Source organism: Pholis gunnellus (assembly GCF_910591455.1).
Source record: "Pholis gunnellus genome assembly, chromosome: 4".
NCBI classification, from domain to species: Eukaryota; Metazoa; Chordata; class Actinopteri; order Perciformes; family Pholidae; genus Pholis; species Pholis gunnellus.
This window is the reverse complement of record NC_136530.1, coordinates 21449542-21472483: the sequence shown is the minus strand read 5'-3', so window position 1 is coordinate 21472483 and position 22942 is coordinate 21449542. Positions and strand designations below refer to the sequence as shown.

At 40.9% G+C, this 22942-nt stretch overlaps 1 protein-coding gene and 1 long non-coding RNA gene across 2 annotated transcripts; one reads left to right on the top strand and one right to left on the bottom strand.

Annotated features, from left to right (window-relative positions):
• Positions 1–9899: 9899 nt before the first annotated feature.
• Positions 9900–15888, bottom strand: LOC306695100 (glutathione peroxidase 7-like; the record flags this gene model as incomplete). The annotated part of the gene is made up of 3 exons (XM_079158245.1): positions 9900–10012; positions 12509–12770; positions 15757–15888. The coding sequence occupies 3 exons, from the start codon at positions 15886–15888 to the stop codon at positions 9900–9902; spliced, it is 507 nt and encodes a 168-aa protein (XP_079014371.1).
• Positions 10115–12046, top strand: LOC306695336. Its single transcript, XR_013767069.1, has 3 exons — positions 10115–10512; positions 10867–11023; positions 11337–12046. It is a non-coding gene; the product is annotated as an uncharacterized lncRNA (long non-coding RNA).
• Positions 15889–22942: the final 7054 nt, after the last annotated feature.

Genomic DNA, 22942 nt, shown 5'->3' with positions numbered 1-22942 from the left:
AACGACAACTGCAGCCCCAACGACAACTGCAGCCCCAACAACAACTGTTGCCCAAACAACAACTGCCGCCCCATCAACAACAACTGAAGCTGCAACGATAACTGCAGCCCCAACAACAACTGCAGCCCCAACAACAACTGCCGCCCCATCAACAACAACTGAAGCTGCAACGACAACTGCAGCCCCAACCACAACTGCAGCCCCAACCACAACTGCAGCCCCAACAACAACTGAAGCTGCAACGACAACTGCAGCCCCAACAACTGTTGCCCAAACAACAACTGCCGCCCCATCAACAACAACTGAAGCTGCAACGACAACTGCAGCCCCAACAACAACTGCAGCCCAAACGACAACTGCCGCTCCATCAACAACAACTCAAGCTGCAACGACAACTGCAGCCCCAACGACAACTGCAGTCCCAACAACAACTGAAGCTGCAACGACAACTGCAGCCCCAACAACTGCCGCCCAAATAACAACTGCCGCCCCATCAACAACAACTGAAGCCGCAACGACAACTGCAGCCCCAACGACAACTGCAGCCCGAACAACAACTGCAGCCCCAACAACAACTGCCGCCCCATCAACAACAACTGAAGCTGCAACGACAACTGCAGCCCCAACGACAACTGCAGCCCCAACCACAACTGCAGCCCCAACAACAACTGAAGCTGCAACGACAACTGCAGCCCCAACAACTGTTGCCCAAACAACAACTGCCGCCCCATCAACAACAACTGAAGCTGCAACGACAACTGCAGCCCCAACGACAACTGCAGCCCCAACAACAACTGAAGCTGCAACAACAACTGCAGCCCAAACGACAACTGCCGCCCCATCAACAACAACTGAAGCTGCAACGACAACTGCAGCCCCAACAACTGCCACTCAAACAACAACTGCCGCCCCATCAACAACAACTGAAGCTGCAACGACAACTGCAGCCCCAACGACAACTGCAGCCCCAACAACAACTGCCGCCCCATCAACAACAACTGAAGCTGCAACGACAACTGCAGCCCCAACAACTGCCGCCCAAACAACAACTGCCGCCCCATCAACAACAACTGAAGCTGCAACGACAACTGCAGCCCCAACGACAACTGCAGCCCCAACGACAACTGCAGCCCCAACAACAACTGAAGCTGCAACAACTGCAGCCCAAACGACAACTGCAGCCCCAACGACAACTGCAGCCCCAACAACAACTGTTGCCCAAACAACAACTGCCGCCCCATCAACAACAACTGAAGCTGCAACGACAACTGCAGCCCCAACAACAACTGCAGCCCCAACAACAACTGCCGCCCCATCAACAACAACTGAAGCTGCAACGACAACTGCAGCCCCAACCACAACTGCAGCCCCAACCACAACTGCAGCCCCAACAACAACTGAAGCTGCAACGACAACTGCAGCCCCAACAACTGTTGCCCAAACAACAACTGCCGCCCCATCAACAACAACTGAAGCTGCAACGACAACTGCAGCCCCAACAACAACTGCAGCCCAAACGACAACTGCCGCTCCATCAACAACAACTCAAGCTGCAACGACAACTGCAGCCCCAACGACAACTGCAGTCCCAACAACAACTGAAGCTGCAACGACAACTGCAGCCCCAACAACTGCCGCCCAAATAACAACTGCCGCCCCATCAACAACAACTGAAGCTGCAACGACAACTGCAGCCCCAACGACAACTGCAGCCCGAACAACAACTGCAGCCCCAACAACAACTGCCGCCCCATCAACAACAACTGAAGCTGCAACGACAACTGCAGCCCCAACGACAACTGCAGCCCCAACCACAACTGCAGCCCCAACAACAACTGAAGCTGCAACGACAACTGCAGCCCCAACAACTGTTGCCCAAACAACAACTGCCGCCCCATCAACAACAACTGAAGCTGCAACGACAACTGCAGCCCCAACGACAACTGCAGCCCCAACAACAACTGAAGCTGCAACAACAACTGCAGCCCAAACGACAACTGCCGCCCCATCAACAACAACTGAAGCTGCAACGACAACTGCAGCCCCAACAACTGCCACTCAAACAACAACTGCCGCCCCATCAACAACAACTGAAGCTGCAACGACAACTGCAGCCCCAACGACAACTGCAGCCCCAACAACAACTGCCGCCCCATCAACAACAACTGAAGCTGCAACGACAACTGCAGCCCCAACGACAACTGCAGCCACAACAACAACTGAAGCTGCAACGACAACTGCAGCCCCAACAACTGTTGCCCAAACAACAACTGCCGCCCCATCAACAACAACTGAAGCTGCAACGACAACTGCAGCCCCAACGACAACTGCAGCCCCAACAACAACTGAAGCTGCAACGACAACTGCAGCCCCAACAACTGTTGCCCAAACAACAACTGCCGCCCCATCAACAACAACTGAAGCTGCAACGACAACTGAAGCCCCAACGACAACTGCAGCCCCAACAACAACTGAAGCTGCAACGACAACTGCAGCCCAAACGACAACTGCAGCCCCAACGACAACTGCAGCCCCAACAACAACTGTTGCCCAAACAACAACTGCCGCCCCATCAACAACAACTGAAGCTGCAACGACAACTGCAGCCCCAACAACAACTGCAGCCCCAACGACAACTGCAGCCCCAACAACAACTGAAGCTGCAACAACTGCAGCCCAAACGACAACTGCAGCCCCAACAACAACTGCAGCCCCAACAACAACTGAAGCTGCAATGACAACTGCAGCCCCAACAACTGCCACCCAAACAACAATTGCCGCCAAATCAACAACAACTGAAGCTGCAACGACAACTGCAGCCCCAACGACAACTGTAGCCCCAACAACAACTGCCGCTGCAACGACAACTGCCGGCCCCTCAACAACAACTGAAGCTGCAACGACAACTGCAGCCCCAACAACTGCCGCCAAAACAACAACTGCCACCCCATCAACAACAACTGAAGCTGCATCGACAACTGCAGCCCCAACGACAACTGCAGCCCCAACAACAACTGCAGCCCCAACTACAACTGCAGCCCCAACTACAACTGCAGCCCCAACAACTGCCGCCCAATCAACAACTGCCGCCCCAACAACAACAACTGAAGCTGCATCGACAACTGCAGCCCCAACAACAACTGCCGCCCAAACAACTATTGCCCCAACAACAACAGCTGTCCAAAAAGCAGCAATTGCCGCCCCAAAAATTGAAGCTGCAACAACAACTGCAGCCCCAACAACTGAAGCTGCAACGACAACTGCAGCCCCAACAACAACTGAAATTGCAACGACAACTGCAGCCCCAACAACTGCCACCAAAACAACAACTGCCACCCCATCAACAACAACTGAAGCTGCAACGACAACTGCAGCCCAAACGACAACTGCAGCCCCAACAACAACTGCAGCCCCAACAACAACTGCAGCCCCAACGACAACTGCAGCCCAAATAACAACTGAAGCTGCAACGACAACTGAAGCCACAACAACAACTGAAGCTGCAACGACAACTGCAGCCCCAACAACAACAACTGCAGCCCCAACAACAACTGCCGCCCCATCAACAACAACTGAAGCTGCAACGACAACTGCAGCCCCAACGACAACTGAAGCTGCAACAACAACTGCAGCCCAAACAACAACTGCTGCCCCATCAACAATAACTGAAGCTGCAACGACAACTGCAGCCCAAACAACAACTGCAGCCCCAACGACAACTGCAGCCCCAACAACAACTGCAGCCCCAACAACAACTGTTGCCCAAACAACAACTGCCGCCCCATCAACAACAACTGAAGCTGCAACGACAACTGCAGCCCCAACGACAACTGCAGCCCCAATAACAACTGAAGTTGCAACGACAACTGAAGCCCCAACAACAACTGAAGCTGCAACGACAACTGCAGCCCCAACAACAACTGCAGCCCCAACAACTGCCGCCCCATCAACAACAACTGAAGCTGCAACGACAACTGCAGCCCCATTGACAACTGCAGCCCCGACAACAACTGAAGCTGCAACAACAACTGCAGCCCAAACGACAACTGCCGCCCCATCAACAACAACTGAAGCTGCAACGACAACTGCAGCCCCATTGACAACTGCAGCCCCAACAACTGAAGCTGCAACGACAACTGCAGCCCCAACGACAACTGCAGCCCCAACAACAACTGAAGCTGCAACGACAACTGCCGCCCCATCAACAACAACTGAAGCTGCAACCACAACTGCAGCCCCAACAACTGCAGCCCAAACAACAACTGCCACCCCATCAACAACAACTGAAGCTGCAACAACAACTGCAGCCCCAACGACAACTGCAGCCCCAACAACAACTGAAATTGCAACGACAACTGCAGCCCCAACAACTGCCACCCCATTAACAACAACTGAAGCTGCAACGACAACTGCAGCCCAAACGACAACTGCAGCCCCAACGACAACTGAAATTGCAACGACAACTGCAGCCCCAACAACTGCCACCCCAACGACAACTGCCACCCCATCAACAACAACTGAAGCTGCAACGACAACTGCAGCCCAAACGACAACTGCAGCCCCAACAACAACTGAAGCTGCAACGACAACTGCAGCCCCAACAACTGCCACCCAAACAACAACTGCCGCCCCATCAACAACAACTGAAGCTGCAACGACAACTGCAGCCCCAACAACTGAAGCTGCAACGACAACTGCAGCCCCAACAACAACTGAAGCTGCAACGACAACTGCAGCCCCAACAACTGCCACCCAAACAACAACTGCCGCCCCATCAACAACAACTGAAGCTGCAACGACAACTGCAGCCCCAACAACTGTCGCCCCAACAACAACAACTGCTGTCCTAACATCAACAACTGCCATCCAAACAACAACTGCCCTCCTGAAGACAACTTCTGCCCTGACAACAACGATTGCGATCACGGCTAATATAAATGCTGCCGCCGGGGCTGAAACTAACCCAGCAACAACTTCTACTAGCCCAGCAACAACTTCTAGCAGTGACGCCTGCTGTTTCAGATTGAGTATGATCCATCTGCTGCTCGGACTCATTATCTTTGCTTTCTGTTAGAACAAGGGGGCTTTGACAAAGCACCTGTGAAGCTAAAAGGACTCTGAAAATAAAAATGAAAATGAAATGAAAATAAGCATAATGAAATGCAAAATAAAAACAATAACCTATAAGAAAACTAAAACTAAGCAGAAACAAAAAAATAATAATAATTTGAGTTTTAGTGTTTCAGCTACAGTATATCACTACCAAAACAGGTGACTAAAATAGTTAAAAGGATATTAAATAACAAGAACATGATATATAAATGATATATTAAATATTTAATGAGATCAAATGCCATTCATCCAAGCTATTCAGCTGAGTGTTACTTTTCGAGTCAGAATAAAATTGCAGGTGACAAGTTTTCTTGTGAGTGTGAAAGAGTACTTAAGTTGATTCTCAAATCACAAGATGAAAACACAATGGCCATTCCAACACAGTTCTTCCATCATTTTTTTTGCTTGTAAATGTAGCTCAATCATAAGATTCTGTAAAACTGAATATATAAAAACTAAAGCTAAACTTTTATGAAAAACAGAAATTAAGCTAAAGCTAGAAAACTGATGATAACTAAAGTAAAATGTAATCTTAAATTCAGAACAAAAATATAAAATAAAAAAATATTAAAATTATAACCTTGATCTGCACTCTGCTATTATTGATTTGTTTTTTGCACTTTTGCAAATATATTTATATATAATATTCATATTTATTGCAGTGGTTTAATGTAATGTGACTACGGTCTGGTATATATTTAAACCTGTTTAATTAATAAAGCTTTTCTGATGTATGAGAACAGTGTATAGCTTCTGTGGTGTTTTTATCCAAACGGCCAAGAATAATGAACTAAAGACAAATGTGAAGCCACATTCGTGATTTATTCAAAAAACGAAGGTCGGCTTACTGGCATGGGGAGCAAGTACGAAAAGAAGTGAAAGAGAATCCACAGTTGAATGTTAATGGCAGGTGACTAAGACAGGTGGAAAAGTCAAAGAGCATCTGGTGGACAGGTATAGAATGGCAATGACTGCAAGGTGTTAAAGAAATGTAAGGGCCTGGGGAAGTGGGAACAGCAGAATGGAGTGGCAGAGAAGCAGAGGTAGTGACAATGTTATACCCGTCATACTGTCTTACTTGTTGAATCATTATTGTGTTCATAATAGGACTATTGTTTAGTGGTGGTAAGTAGGAGTGGCAATTCAGCAAAAGCAGGTGTGGTAATGTTCTCACGGTCCTGGAGCAACTGCACACTTTGAAGGACTCTAAAGGGTTAACATTGATTAACTGGATATCGAATCAAGATTTTTTGTTTTTAAGGTTTCAACTTGTCATGCGATTTGAGATGAAATGTAAGCACCATTTGGGGTACAGAGCGAGATTTTTAATCGAAGAGAGCGTCGTAGAAATCAAAGTTCATAAAGAAATTTTAAAAAGTATTTTATCGAAAAAAGTCTCCTTAATGCAATCATGTTAACCATTTTACACACTGCAAACACCATTATTAACTATTCTACTAACTAACTAAGAAGATTTGCCACAATATCATGCATTTGACGCCAGAAACGGCAAGACAACTCAGAGAATGCTTCGTAAATCTCGGCCATAGCGTCTAACCCGGCATAGCACACAGCTAACAACATTAGCGCTTCACACAGATTTCAACGGTATCGTCCAAATTACTCTCCGTCAAAGCGTTCAGGAGTTACAGCCAACAAGCCACAGAAAGCACAACTCCCACACTGCGAAATATTAGAACTGTATCATACCTTGAGTCGGTTTTGAGGGCCAAAATGGTGAAATCCGAAATTATTCCTTATTAGTAATGTGTTCTTCTGCTAAGTAGGTACGTCTGGAACTTGAAATGGCGTTTCTCCGTTCATCTGAGCTAAAATGGTGGTCAAAATGCCGGCGGCGAATCATACAGGGGGCTTGGGGGCTGACCGCGGCAGAGTTTTGGAGTTTTATTGGCTGAAAATTCTGTCAATCACTTCATGGAACACACGAGTGTGTTCGCATTGAGCACCTGGTTGTAACGAGTGGTCACATGACAAGATCCGCGGCAGAGCCTGAGCAAGGGCTCCAGACAAACAGAGAGAGATGAGGGAAATGCATCCAGGAGAGATATGAGAGTTCAAAATGGGTCAAAATGGGTCAAAATGATGCCAAAATGATACCAAACAGCGCTGTCATGATAGATTGTACAATATGAGTGATAAACAAAGTGAAATATAGTGAAATATATAATTATAAAAGTACAATGGAACAGCTGCAAATTCTGGTTAGAAAATGAGAATTTGGCATGTTTTCTTTAGATAAACACCTATAACTGGGGTTTGCTTCACTTTATTTACACCAAATCTTTTTGTGAGGCACCTGCACCCTTTGTGCTATGAATTGGGCATGTTTTTAGGCTAGCCAGGGCCTCATTTAATAAATTACAGTGCTTTTTTCTTCAGACGAACCTGTGAATTTTCCCTGTTTGCTGTGTTTGCTGTGTTCAGCTACTATTAACCAGTAACATATCCACAATATTTACTCATCTCATCAAATCTCACAATCCCTAGTGTTATTCAAGCATCAACATTTTTAAAATAGACCTTGTAGTTACAGAATTGTAGTCTCTTTTGTATGGGTTACAATTTTTGAGAAGAGGCCTAAAAAAAGGCTTAGGGTCCAAATGGTTAAACATGGGTTTACAAGACATGTAGAATGTAAAATGTATTTTTATTTTGTACCAAAAATGCCTCATTAATTAACTGTTTAAAGCTTGGGTAAACAATGAAAGCAACAAGCAGCAATAACTCAAAAAGTCGCTCAAATTAGGCCTCCTTCTCTCTCTCACAAACATGGCTATTGTCAGTACTGAAAGCTGTGAAGCTATAGCAGCTTGTGGAAGGCTCCGTGATGCGCAATGAGTGCAAGGCAGGTATGCAATCCAAACCTTTCACAGGCTTATTACATTACTGTGACAGCCACACATACCAGATTTTTGGGGATGTCATGAGAATTTCAACAAATATAACAAAAAATGTTTCTAAAATGAACCCACCCTACTCATCATTGACTTTAACTATAATGCATTGTTTTACACATTATAAGTTTGAAGCAAATATAAAGACATTTTAAGTATAGTATGTAGTAATGTGTAGTATATAATCAACAATTCTCATTATTACAACTGTTACATGTCATTCATTTGCTGTTTATATACCAGCATCCAATTCTGAAAGCTTCACACGAGGAGTTCAAGTTGTTTAAAAACCCTGCTGTTACTTTGGGGTCAATTTGACCACATTCAATGTTTAACGTCTCTAAAAAAAATGATTGACATAATTCTTTTCGCTTCATATTTAATGACTTTTCCTAATTTAATGGGGACAACTGGGTAAACATAAAATTAACATGATAATATGTTTTCAATGTCCTGTACACATGCTGTACGCATCTGTGTTCTTTGGGGTCAATTTGACCCCAGGCTGTTTTAGCTATATAAAACATATAAGAAATATCAACATTTTACACACATTTGTTTTGGTTGTTTTGGATGATATTGAGGTCACTATAACATGCAATTTTATAATCTTCAAAAAGCTTTAGGGCCCTAACCTAACATAACCATAACTGTAGTAGTGTGAGATCCACTGATAGTTCACACGGCATGGGGGTGGAGCAAACACTTGCACAGCAGCCTTCTAAACCACTTATCTTGGTGCTCTGTGTGCTCTCTCTTTCTGCTCTCTCTCAACTGAACATGAATTGTAAGGAAAGGTTTTCTGTCAATGAGGTGTTGTCTCATCTCTTTGACCATGAAAGTGACATAGAGGAGAATGTGTCTGAGACAGAGCATGATGTTGAGGAGGACCCTGATTATGAGGCATCCTCCTCTGATGAGAATGAGACCCTCAGAGTTGACCCTCCTGTTGTCTCTCAACCACCAGCAAACACACTACCTTCCAAAAATGGAAAGTTATTATGGTCTGTCTCCCCACTTGAATAACAGGGCAGACTTAGTGCTGCTAATGTCATCAAAATGGTTCCAGGCCCCACCAGATACGCTGTCAGCCATGTCCAAGACATGAAATCAGCATTTGAGCTCTTCATAACACCATCAATCGAAAAGGAAATACTTGAGATGACGAATTTAGAGAGGAGGCGCGTGTATGGAGACAGTTGGAAAGATTTGAATGTGACCTACTTGCAAGCCTACATTGGGTTGCTCATTTTGGCAGGAGTGTACAAGTCAAAAGGCAAAGAAACAGCGAGCCTTTGGGCTGCTGACACTGGAAGGGCAATATTTCCAGCCACCATGTCTCTAAACACATTCTATGTTTTCTCCCGAGTCATACGCTTTGATGACAGAGAAACAAGGCAGGGCCGACGAGAGCGTGACAAACTCGAAGCAATATGGGATGTAAGGGACAAGTGGGTTCAGTGATCACCCTTTCTTTACAATCCAGGCCCTCACGTGACTGTGGATGAATGTCTGGTTGCATTTCGTGGCTGCTGTTTGTTTTTCCTGGGGTCAAATTGACCCCGAACATAATACATGTTACTATTCTTTATAACAGAAATAGTTTTTCATTCCAAATGTTATAGATAATATAAATATGTACTTAGAAATAATATAAAGCCATTAAAACACCCAAAAGATATCTCTTTCCAATTTTAGATCAATCAGTGAGATTTTATGGTGATCTGCATATTTCTCCATAATCGCGTAACAGGTATTCTGGATGTATAAGGGGTGGGTGGGACTTGTTTTATTTAAAGGGCTATTTAGGTAGTCAACAAACAGGTTAAAGTTCTTCTTTCTTCTTTAGGATTATCTGACGCACAATTTCAACTATTTTGGGTCTGATTTCTTTGACAGAAACTTTTGGTCCACATTCAACACGTTGCCATTTACATCAACAAGATACTTCCAGAAATTCCAGTCAGGCTCATTTCCAGAAGACTCTGCAGAGAATGAGGGAAGGAAAACGAGTTAATATGTACACTGTAACAAATTGCTGTAAAAATACAAGAAATTCTCAACAGCAAGGTACTGTTCTTCGTAAATACAGTTGAATACAGTTAAATCCAGCAAAAGTTGAGGCCTTGGAAGAAAAAAAAAATTAACAGCAGCTACTGTCCAATCTTGCAGTATACTACAGTATTTTTTCCTTTTTCAGTTGACTAAGCCCGCCCCTTACTCTTCAACAGCACACGGCATCAAGTATCTACTGCTTAGTTAGCACATAGTCAACCTAAAGAAAATGAACAGAAAGCTTTAGATATCATAGACCGGTGATTTTATTCAGGATGGAAGAATAATAATAAGAGGGAATTTGAGAAGACGATTTTCAACGGACTCTGACCGAAGCACCGAAGCAGACCGAGCACCACCTGCTGCTTCAGCTCGCCTACAAACACGCAGCGGACACCGTCCATCCTGCCCCTGTGGCTCACTGAACAAGGTAATTTAGATGTTATCAAAGTTAGCTTGACCGTGTTCAGTCATTTTGTGTTGAATCTACATTGTATTGTACTGATTTTTTGCCGATAACGTGACTTGTTGCATGCTAACATGCTAACGAGCGGTGCTTGCAGGACAGCGACTGCTGCAGTAGCTCACGCGGTTCACTGTGCATACGTGGTGACCCGTGTGTTAGAAAAGAATGGCATGCGATCTACCGGCGTTACCAGCGAGAGTTATTTCATTTTCATAGATACCTGATTGAATTTCTCAGCAATTGAATCAACAAGCTGAGTTAATATATATATATTTGATATGGTTTCAGAACATTAACTATAATTGTTGTCTGCATTAGTTGCTGGTGACGCTGCTTGATAAGCATTGAAGCCACGTCGTCTGTGAAGGCATCCAGCCAAGCTTCATCACGTTGCTGCTGCGGTTTTCTCCAGCTACGATGTGTTCAACTTGCAATACCAAGAGGAAGCTGCAAGGACACTGGAGTTTGTTCAAAGGTAAATCTTCTGCAGTCTTAAATATTATTTGGATATTTTTCTGAAGGTTAATATGTTGCAACATGATTGAGCTTGTAGCCTTGATGTGAGAACGTGTAGAACAAAAATCAGACCTTGTATGTTCACATTTTTTGCTTATATGAAATATTCACACATATGTTAGATGAAAATAAGATTATTCTCTCATTGTTAGTAGACACAGAGGTCAGAATACTTGTAATTTGTATTTGTTTATTCCAATGGGGTTTAGTATTAAGTGTGAATATTCTTTACATACCACACCTAATATATATATGCTTTCTCTGTTATTTAGGCGCTTCATTGGTCTCAACCTGGAAAGGGGGACAAAGGCCAACCAGGGGAAGGTGGTGTCCAGAAAGACAGGGAAGCTGGTCCAGAAGAAGGCAGGAGCTGTCAATCCCCATGTGGCCACCCTCATAAAAAACCTCCTGGACTTTGAGTGTGGCTTTATGTAGTCCACAGCACATCTCCACATAGGAGGAAGGAGAGATCGCCCACACTGCTGGTGTTCTTTTTTCCTTTTAAGGTAACAAGTTTCAAAATTGTGTTCTGTTCAGTTCTATCGAGTTGTCTCAAATGTGCAGTTCCAGATTTGTTCTTTTACTTGCTTTCTATTACACTAATGACCATAACTAAATAAAAAAGTGATACTGAAGGCGGGGTACATTTAGTAAACTATAAGAGTTGTATATAGATTGTTGCGAATCTGTTTAACATGATGCAGTGTTCTGGTCTGATTGTATTGTACAATAACGTAATTACTGACAATGTTTTTTGTTCTAATTTACTTTAATGAATACAATTTTATATGGTGCTTTTAATATTTGTATTTTGCAAAAATGTGATCACTGTAAAATTGTCAGTTATTGAATGTGTTTGACACTGCATTGGCTTTAATAAAAGCTTTTTAATGTAAGGCCATCTCTTGTTTGAGTCGTTTCTATGCTCGCAATTTTCAGGGGTTTTATTTTGAAATGTAACATTTTAAATCATTAGCTTCTAGCAGTGTCATACTGTAAATACATTCTACGGTAATGAACTGTTCATGCATTTTCTATACAGCACTGTACTGTCATACTTTTTTACAGTATGAAACCGTTGTTGTACATTACAGTAGGTATGCTGTAGAATTACAGTTAGAAGCTGGAGCCTGTAGCTGCCAGCTCTTTACTGTAATTTAACGGGGAAATTTGTTACAGTGTATCAGTTATTTCCATCTTCCTTTGTTCCTTTATTTAATTTCTGCCCTCTTTTAAGTATTCTGCCCTACATGTTTACCTTTATTTTAATGTCTTCCTATCCTTCTCCTCTCTTCCCATGATTTCAGTATCGTATATGCTTACTGTACTGTCCATGTTTTGTTATTTGTTTAGAAACCTGGTTGTCTCGGGCTCATTTGCTTAATAAAGAAAACATCTTCAAATGATGCAAGAACAAACTCACACCAACACCATCACATCTGACTCACAAGGTACTTGTAGACATTGTTGGCTCCGGTTCCGACGACAGCGATTTTACTGAACAGGGGGAAGGAGACTCCGTAAACTCTGCGCACAAAACTGTCGATCTCCTCGTCGCTGCCGGGCTCCTGCTGCCCAAACTGGTTGCAGGGGAAGGCCAGCACATTGAAGTGATACGGCCCAAAGTCCCGCTGGAGCTGCTGCAGGTCTTCGTAGTGCTCTTCAGTGAAGCCACATTCACTGGCTACATTCACCACCAGGGACACCTAAAGCCAAAGGAACACACTGTGAAGACACTACAGTAACAGCCCTGACAGTCACAAAACAACAATTAACAGCAACTGAGGAATTGTAAACAGCTGTTCACGTACCTGATTGAGCGTAGATGTACTGAACATGCTCTGTGCTCATCATCTGTTAGTTTTGTTAGCTTGTGTTCATCTCAGAAAGGATTATATGTGAAAGGAAGGACACAATGTGTTTTCTAGTTTCATACCAGGGTTGATCTTAGTTTAACAATAAGTACACAATTGATAATTTCATTTTAATTTGTATTACTATTAGGAACTTTTACTATATGACATACTATTCATCCACGATATATTTACATAGCAAAATAGTTTTTTGCTTCTATATTAATGCTCTGAATATCAAATTTAGCAACTTCAACAAGCCAAAAGAAAACTCTAACCTCTGATCCCTTTATTTTATTTATTGGTTTATTTGATAACGGACAGTGCACATTAATCAAAACATTTCTGTAAATGTGCCAGAGTTAGCCAAAAGGCTATTTTTCATCTGTAGTCCCAAGAGGCAGATGTTACAAAATAAACCTAAAAACAGAATATAAGATTAAATTTAAAACGTTATACAACATTGACGCTTTACAATGCGTGCACAAACAATGAAAAAAAGTGAGAATATTAATATACGTAGTATCATCACTCAGGAGACTCATATACAGTGTCAAGTACTAACAAGAAATGCAACACGGAGCTCTCAAAGTCAACACACACAAAGCAAATAAACTAAGGGATAACTATGTTAAACAGAAACATGCACTAAAGACAATATTATGCTGCAATTGTTAGACACTAAAAAACATCCATGTCAGAGGCACAAAACATAAAAGCATGCAGAGTATGTGAAATACATAAATCAGTCAGACACAGCTAAACAACAATAAAAGACATGCATGCAGGTAGATGAGGGTCGACCGGCAATTTCAAGACAGACAGACAGGTGACGACAGACAGATCGAGGCAAAGTTCAACACAGACAGAGGTGCAGTTACATTCTAGTGCTGACAGAGCTGGGTACTAACTAACCATTTCTTTAATTAAGCTTTAAATGAACTGTATGTTTGTAGTTCTCTAATGGTCACTGGGATGGAGTTCCACTGTAGTGCAGCTTGTACTGAAAATGCAGACTGACTGAAAGCACTTTTCCTGAGTGGGATAATGCAATCCCCTCTTGCTGCACCTCTTGTGAGCCGATATCCAGTTGTTCTTGTGATAACAAAACAATCAACAAAGGTTGATTGTTTCATGGCTGTTTCACCTCAGGGCGTGGTTGTTTGGTTGCACATGTAACCACACCCTACAATGATGTCACAGTGTACTGGCACACAATAATGCATGACAATAAATACCTGAACGAGTACTAACATTCCATACATTGTTTGTGTTACTTAATATCCATAACTGACTCTACTTAATGTAACAGCTCGTTTTGCGTTCACTTCCTGCAGAAGCACCTCCATTTCAGAACTCATTTTATAACTACTATTACAATTGGATTCATTATGTAATAATGTATTATTAACAATGTAATAATAATAATTTTATATTACCAGAAAATTCAGCTGTTTAAGAACTCGTCATGAATCAAACGTAGACTTCTAATAAACTTTCTCAAGAATAATTCAAGAAAAAAAAGTAGATTTTGGTGAATGAACAATTTTTCAGGACTGTTACTTGTCATGGAGTATTGTTACGTTGCTGTACTGGTAATTTTACTTCGGTAGAGGATCTGAATACTTCTATCACTGAATACGAGTTCCATGTCTGACGAGATCAATGCCTTTGTTGTTTACCTTTTCATGCTAAGTGTAAGTGACGTGGTCATGGGTGGACCTGCACAGATACACGTCATGGAAAAGGTTGAGTATGTTCGTGCAGGTTAATACATGTTAAAGCCTCATGCTTCAGGCCACAGTCAATCAGGCAGTTTCTCATCACTGGATAAGTCAGCTCATGCATTCTTTTTGTTCCCATCATCTAGTGCTGCCATCTAGTGTCACAATCAAGCAATTCAAGTGTGATGCATCTGAAAACCTCATGGGGCTATGTGCATTATAGAGTAGACCCTATATACAAACCAAATCCTTCACAACGGCAACCTTCTTAAAACAGCAACGGTGCATTATATATACATTATATATGTATTTGAAACACTGTACAGTGATAACTAGGTATGGTAATAACATGGAATCTTCTGTGAAAGAGATCTTCACTAGGGACATTGTGGAGGATACATACTTTATATTTGTTTTACGGTGTTTATGGGAGCATCCTTTGAAGTTCTGTTTCAGCGAACAATTTAAAGATTATATTAAAAATAAAAAGTAGAATGTATTGAATTTTCCTACGACAGTGATACAAATACTATGCGGCCAACAAATTATTCTGTTCTACTGTCGCTGTCATGTGGTGTCCTTTGACGTGAACTGTGTTGAACAAAGCCTGATTGACTAATTGCAATAAACAACAAATAAAGCAATTATTAAGAAGAAACCTACAAATAAAATGCCTTATGTTCAGTCTCATTTATTAACCCAGACGAACTTAAATAAAATCTGAAGTGCATATAGGTTACATTGTATCAACTCATTATAGACGGATAAAGGCGAATCTAGTCTACCTGCTTTGAATATAAACTCTAAGAAGCTCCTGCAGCTTGAATGAAAACTCTATGAAGCTCCTGCAGCTGCAGGGGCTCTGCAGGCCTCTTGCCACGTAGGCTAGCGGGGCTACATGATGGGACATCCCGAGCAGGCTAGAGCAGTCAAACTGATCCGCTGCACTACTGTGTTAGTTACGTATACTAACACAATGCTAACTGGGAGAAATTAGAAATAAACATTTCCATGCAAAATTCATTCATGCCACCGGTTGACATGCAGAGAGACCGGTTACAGTGAGACTCTAACATCACCGATATACTGTATGTGTAATGTTACCTCAAAGTTACCAAACCTCTGTATTTTTCCAGGGACACTAACTTCCCCCTGATGTTCACAACTTTAAAAGTATAAAAGTCTTTCTGTTTGGTCTCAATGAGGCTGAATAGAGTCAGCAACACAGTGAGGGCTCCTGGAAGCATCTTTACAGTCAAACTGCCAACGCAACAGAGAGGAAACTTCTTTATTAAAGTCCGATACGGCTCTTCTTGGTTTAGGCTGTGAAGCTACAGATGAGGAGGACAACACTTCCTGGATCTTCTGCACATAAATGACAAAATAAAAGCCGTGTTGACGAATTTGTGTTGCAGCCATAGTTTGCAGTCTGGTTGTAGTGTCAAAACTTAAAATAAAGTTTTTTTGTTGTTGTTGTTGTCATAATAAGCAAAAAATGTAAATTAGGCTATTTTATGTCATGCTTTATGTATACCACAATTTAGAATGTGTCTACACTGATGTAGCCTCACAATGAACATGTAATCTGATTGAACTTTGAAAAGTAAACCACAACTACACATTTCCAAAATGTGACATGTTGAATCGAAAATCATAAGATGGTAAGGTGAGATTTAGACTAAACTCAAGTGCTGCAAATAAAGTATGCACTACACATTGGGTTTTGGGATTTTTATGTCTTGTTTCTTGCACATTTTTCTTGCGTTGCGATTTTGTTAAAATTATATGAAGACAAAATTATTTTGATCTCATCTCATAATTCAGATTTACTATCTCAATTGTAGATTTGTCTATCTGTCAGGGATAATGATCCCAGTAAAACCGTGAACCAGAGTTATGCTTATATTTTTAAGACATGTTGAATAGAGAAGAACTGGAACTGGAGCAACAACTTTTCTGCTCTCATTCTCAGCCCATTAGACAGGCTAAAGACATGCACAACATGGCCTACTTTTTTTCTGAAGGAAAACAAATGAACACAAGCCATAAATACAGAACAAGATCAAAACTCTCTGCATATTAATTACAGACTTGTTCGTCCGTAAGAGCGGTGTTCACAAACTGGGTCTCACTTGTGTTGGAATTTATGCTCGGTCACATTCGTAAACCAGGGGATAACTAGACTTGAGACTGCAGGGATATTTCTGATTATATCCTGTGCTCTGAAATTTGGTTTTGGTTTGAATGGCATGCACTGTATGCCAAAACAAATGGTTACAAAAAAAACAAAAAACCTTAAGAGGGCTCATACATTTTTTTAATGTATTACACTATCGAGTATGCCGATTATTATTTTCTTTATGTCTATATATGTCAAAAAAGAGTATCTAAATGGGTGAACGTTTTACAACTAGCTGTGTCTATCTGTAAGTACAGAATAAAAGGACGAGCATTGTTGGACAGATAAATCAACATCATGGAAATGGAAAGGGTGAAAGATACAATAACTTTTCCAATCATTCAAGTTTACATGATATCTTTGGAGTAGGTAATGATTTAACGTGTTTCTGAAGAGAACAGAGATGACATCTCTGATCAAAGACATTCTGAGTGGCCTTGATTTCCCTTTTGGAGTAACATTCACACTATATGTATGAATTTTACTCCAAGTAAGGACAGAACATTTTCATTGTGTACTATGTTTGGCTTTTTAGACGAACAAACGAAAATTAAAGAAAAAAGAAATAGACTAGAAGGAGGACAACAATCATGTTTGATCAAGGCTTATCCCGATCATACTATTAGAAAAACATCCAAAATATCCCCCAGCAGAATGGAGTGGCAGAGAAGCAGAGGTAGTGACTATGGTATACCCGTCATACTGTCTTACTTGCTGAATCATTATTGTGTTCATAATAGGACAACTAGTGGTGGTATGTAGGAGTGGCAATTCAGCAAATGCAGGTGTGGTAATTTTCTCACGGTCCTGGAGCGACTGTACAATTTGAAGAAATCTAAAGGGTTAACATTGTTTAACTGGATATCAAATCAAGATTTCTTCCTTTTAAGATTTCAACTTGTCATGCGATTTGAGATGAAATGTAATTCGAGATATCTTAAACGTGGGTTTACAAGACATGTAGAATGTAAAATGTATTTATTAACTGTTTGAAGCGGTTTAAAGCTTGGGTAAACAATGAAAGCAACAAGCAGCAATATCTCAAAAAGTCGCCAAAATTAGGCCTCCCTCTCTCTCTCACAAACATGGCTATTGTCAGTACTGAAAGCTGTGAAGCTATAGCAGCTTGTGGAAGGTTCCGTGATGCACAATGAATGCAAGGCAGGTATGCAATCCAATCCTTTCACAGGCTTATTACAGTACTGTGACAGCCACACATACCAGATTTTTGGGGATGTAAAGAGAATTTTAGAATTACGGGGCTGGGTCAAAGCACCTATAAAGCCACCACAAGGCCTCTGAAACAGGGTTTTTATTTAAAAAATAAAAATAAAATAAGCAATGACAAATACTGTCGAATTTGTTTTTAACAAAATCTAAAACTAAACTGAAATTATTTTGCCCTTTATTTGTATCGAACCAATATTAGATAAATATAAACTTAAATTAATTTCAGTTTGAGTTCTAATATTTCACTACAGCATGAATTGCCTTCAACTCTTTTGACATTGAACAACAGAACTGAAACAGATTTGACACTCCAGGAGACGGTCCTATGCCGCAATTGATCCACAATCAATCCCTATAGTTTTTCACATGCAGTGTAGGCTTGCAGAATTGAATGACAACAACATGATTTAATCCTTGTAGCAGCTCAAATGCATCTAAACCAAACAATTGAGCCATTGTCTAATGTTAACCAACTGGGGTTGGTTAAAATTGCCGATACAAGTTTTCTTCTGAGTGTGTTAATGACAGATTACTCAAGTTGATTCCCATATCACAAGATTTAAAAAGTATGGCCATTCTGGCACAGTTTTAACCGTGTATTTTGTGTGTCTAGCTAAATATTTCTAAGACATTATACCTGGCCCTCACAAGAATAAACAAAATCTACTATAAAACTAAAGAGATAACAAAACTTTACCTTTCTGAAAACCTTAAACTAAGCTAAAACTAGCAAAGCACTGATAAACTAAGACTACATTTAAATGAAATTGAAATGTCAAAATCTATATAAAAACTAATTGAAAAGTGGATGGAGTCTGGGTGAATCTGAGGTACGACAAGTATGCAGCAATGTAACACACACACAAACACACACATACATTACTTATTTATTACACACACTACTTTTTTTGCTCACTACCAACTGGAAAACAATTTGATGTCACTTGTCACATTGTACATCATATAAGGATCATCATATAAGATAGATAGATACTTTATTAATCCCGCAAAGGAACATTTTTTTCGCTACAGCAGCAATTACGGTACAGGTAAATAGAATAACAGAGTAAAAATATTAGATATAAAAATGCACAATATATACAATGAAATAGAATAACATTAAATTAACTAACTAAACAGTAGTGCAAAGATTTAACCAAACAAACAACAGAATAACGATGTTATAGTTTTTTGATTGATTTGGCCAGAGGTGTTTTATTGTACAATCGCAGTGGGCAGGATTGTTCTCCTGTATCTGTCCTTGTGACAGCGGAGCTTGATCAGTCTGTTGGAGAAAGTGCTCCGCTGTCCCTGCAGTAGGTGGTGGAGAGGGTTGTCCGGGTTATCCAAAATGGATAATAGTTTTTTCAGTGTCCTCCTCTCCACCACCTTTTCCAGAGTGTCCAGTTTGCAGCCAATGATGGAGCCGGCCTTCTTAACTAGTTTGTTAAGTCTGTTGGTGTCTCCGGCTCTAATGCTGCTCCCCCAGCAGACTACAGCGAAGTACAGTGCACTGGCCACAACAGACTGATAGAAGATCTCAAAAATCTTGCTGCACACAGAAAAAGAGTAGACTCATCCCCTTCTTGTACACAGCATGGATGTTGGTCTTCCAGTTCAGTCTGTTGACGATGGAGAAACGCAGGAACTTGTCCTCCTCCAACATGTCCACATCCTCTCCCAGAATTCTCAGCGGTTGTGGAGCCGTCTTCTTCCTCCTGAAGTCGACCACCATCCTTCTGGTCTTGGCTAAGTTCAGAAGCAAGTGATTTCTACCAGCCCACTCCACAAAGTCATCCACTACTGCCCTGTACCGAAAATGACCATTTAAAATGATTTTATATGTTTTAAGAAACATAAGGGCATAAATTCAGAGGGGAAAGTAGCTGTTTTTAGCTTTGCTCCTTGAAAGGCCTGCAATTAACTTCTTATTTCAAATGTGTCACATTATCCCACATTATGCCACAGGGGGGAGCCGCTGTTCTTGACTCTACTTATGCAAAATGCATTGTTGTTCTTGGTAGTGTGATGTAACAGTTGGAGATAAGTTATCATCTTTTTTGGGGGGGGGGGCGGTAGATCTAAATATAATTGTATTGGTTCCATCCATTGTTGATTATGGAGGATGCACAAACTCCTTGTCATACTGACATCAAGCCAGCCTCCGCTTCGAAAAGAACGTTCAAAATATCCTGACATTATTTTGCAGGTCTTGTATATCAAATGCATTACGGTAAGAGCATTTAATATCTGACTTCAAAATAAAACCTATGTTCCAGTGAATAAACTAGGCAATTTCATATTCAATCAATGATTCAGTCAGTGTGACATTTATAATTATAAAATAATTACCATTAGATTATGAATTAAGTGAATAATAATCGGAAAATAATAACTATTGCCTGCAAACTGTATTTTAGAGAAAGTTTGCAATTTTTTGACTAAAAAGTCAAACTTTCTAATAAAGGATGCACTTCCAAAGACCAATCTGGCTTCAAAATGACAGTACAGTACCTAAAATTCAGAAACTTCATGTTTATATAGACTATTTTAAAATGGGATTGACAGAAGACCACCTCAGAGTATCACTCAGATTATATCAGAACATCCTGATGTGGATTTTCTTTTTATGAATTAAAGTTGAATGTTAGTCTATAAAATGGTGTGGGAAGCTCACCTGGCCTTTCTTCCAGAACTGAGACACACCTGAGAGAGCAGCTGAGGACAGCCTTTGTTTGGTGACTGATTTGATTATTCAGGTTTGGTGAGGGACTAAAACGTGATCGCTTCGGCACATCAGTCACGAAACAGGATTCCAGTCACCGGCATGTCTTTCAACTGGGGGAGGGAACTGTTTTCCAGTCTAGCAAGTTTTTAAACCAAGACACCAGAGGAGCCAACCAATGTTTTTCCCAGACTTATTACATTTTAGTGTGCCTTTTAACTTATCAATTGAATGGTCCATTTTCAGTCATATTTTTCTTGTGGGGCTTTGTGCTATGCTGAAGGGAGGGCCGAGTGGTAGAGTAGCCATCTTGCATGTGTATTTTATTGTGTGGTTTGAGTCACCTTAGCTTGCTGTGAGTAGGTACATTTTATTTGGTTCGTGTACAGTGGTGGTTTATTCATAATTTGCAGACATATTTTGTGACCATTTCCTCTTTTTACGTCTAACTCTACACTGACCTGACCTGATGGTGCAGTTTAGCCCCACATTGTTTATTTTTCTTTGCATGTTGATTTAATGATTTGATATATATATTAATTGAATAATGTACTTAATCGCTCCTTTATTATGATCTGCATTTAGGCCTTGTATTGAAACTCACTTGAGTGGAGACAAATCTTTTAGTCCATCTATTTTCAATAAAATCTATATTTTCGATTTATTTTTGGCTCCAGTTTATTCTGGCTCTTGTGCATTGAGTGTCACCGGGTCACACTCATAAATGCCTAAATGTGAACAAGGTTAAGAAGTGTCCTTCAAGATTATTCATAAATATTACCAAATATTACCCTGCCAATCACTACAAACAGACATTTTAAAAGTATATAAACACTGACTTTTTTTTGTGATGAATATTCAGAAACTATTTTTGCATTGTTCTCTTACCAATACATTCTGGAAAGACCTTTGCAGATTTATTTTTGATCATATCTTTGAAGACTTAATATTATGGGGAAATGAGGCTCTTAAGACACTATGTTTATAATTTTGTCAAATATTATAAAACCCCTGGCTGTTTTGTTATTGTTATATTTGTATACTATCCCCTGTATACAAAATCTGTGTTCTTTTGTTCAATAGAAAAACAATTAAGCAGAGATAAGTAGCCAATTAGTGTGAAATAACATGACCCTGCAGGTTGGTTTTCTCCTTGTTCTCACTAACTTTTTGAGTCACCAGCTGGCACAGGTATGTATACCTATCGCCAAGCAAATGTCAAACTGAACTGAGCACTGACCACAACAGAGTATGTCGTCTCATGTCGATAGGAGGAGAGCTTGTTATCTGTTAGCTGCCGGAGCACAGCAGAGTCCTGCGATGTGTTTGGCTAACACCTAACGGGGCTAATATAGTTAGAGCTAACAGCTAATAGGGCTAATACAGTTAGAGCTAACACCTAACGGGGCTAATACAGTTAGAGCTAACAGCTAATGGGGCTAATACAGTTAGAGCTAACAGCTAATAGGGCTGTTTCAGACATCGATAGAGAACTTGGCTGCTGACAGGAACTCTCTTTATCGGTTGGGGAAGGCCCTGATGGTTGCCTTGATGGTAAATCATCTAACTTGCAAAGATTTCTGAAACTCTGATTTACTGATTACTATTTGTATTACATGACAATTTTTCTATAATTTAGCATGACCATCCCATCCATCTGTTAAAAATGGCAATGAATAACAAAAATCATACATTAGACAAAGACCTCATGTACCTCAAGAAGCAGGAAAGCTGGTGACACAATTAAGGAGGTAAATAAAAAGATATTTCAAAGATGCATATATTTGTGCTTACTTCTATCTTATATTTATAAGAAATCTATATCATTTCTCAATATCATAATGCAACTGACTTGTTTTGCTATGACTTGTGAAAGAACCCGAAGAAGATTACAATAAGATCAAATGCAACAAACTAAATTAAACAATAACACTTTTTTTTACTGTATTGCTACAGTGCAGTGCAAGATATGAATAAATAGCTCCAAACCCAACTTGCAATAGAAAACAGTACAGTCACCTCAATGAATTGTCATTGAACATTCGGCTGCCAGTTCCACAACATTCCAGATGATGAAAGGCAAGAAGTTCATGCAAAGCCAGTGTGTGATAATGTGTGAGTAAAAGACTTAACACAGTATGTCAGACTATTTCATCCATGTTAAAAC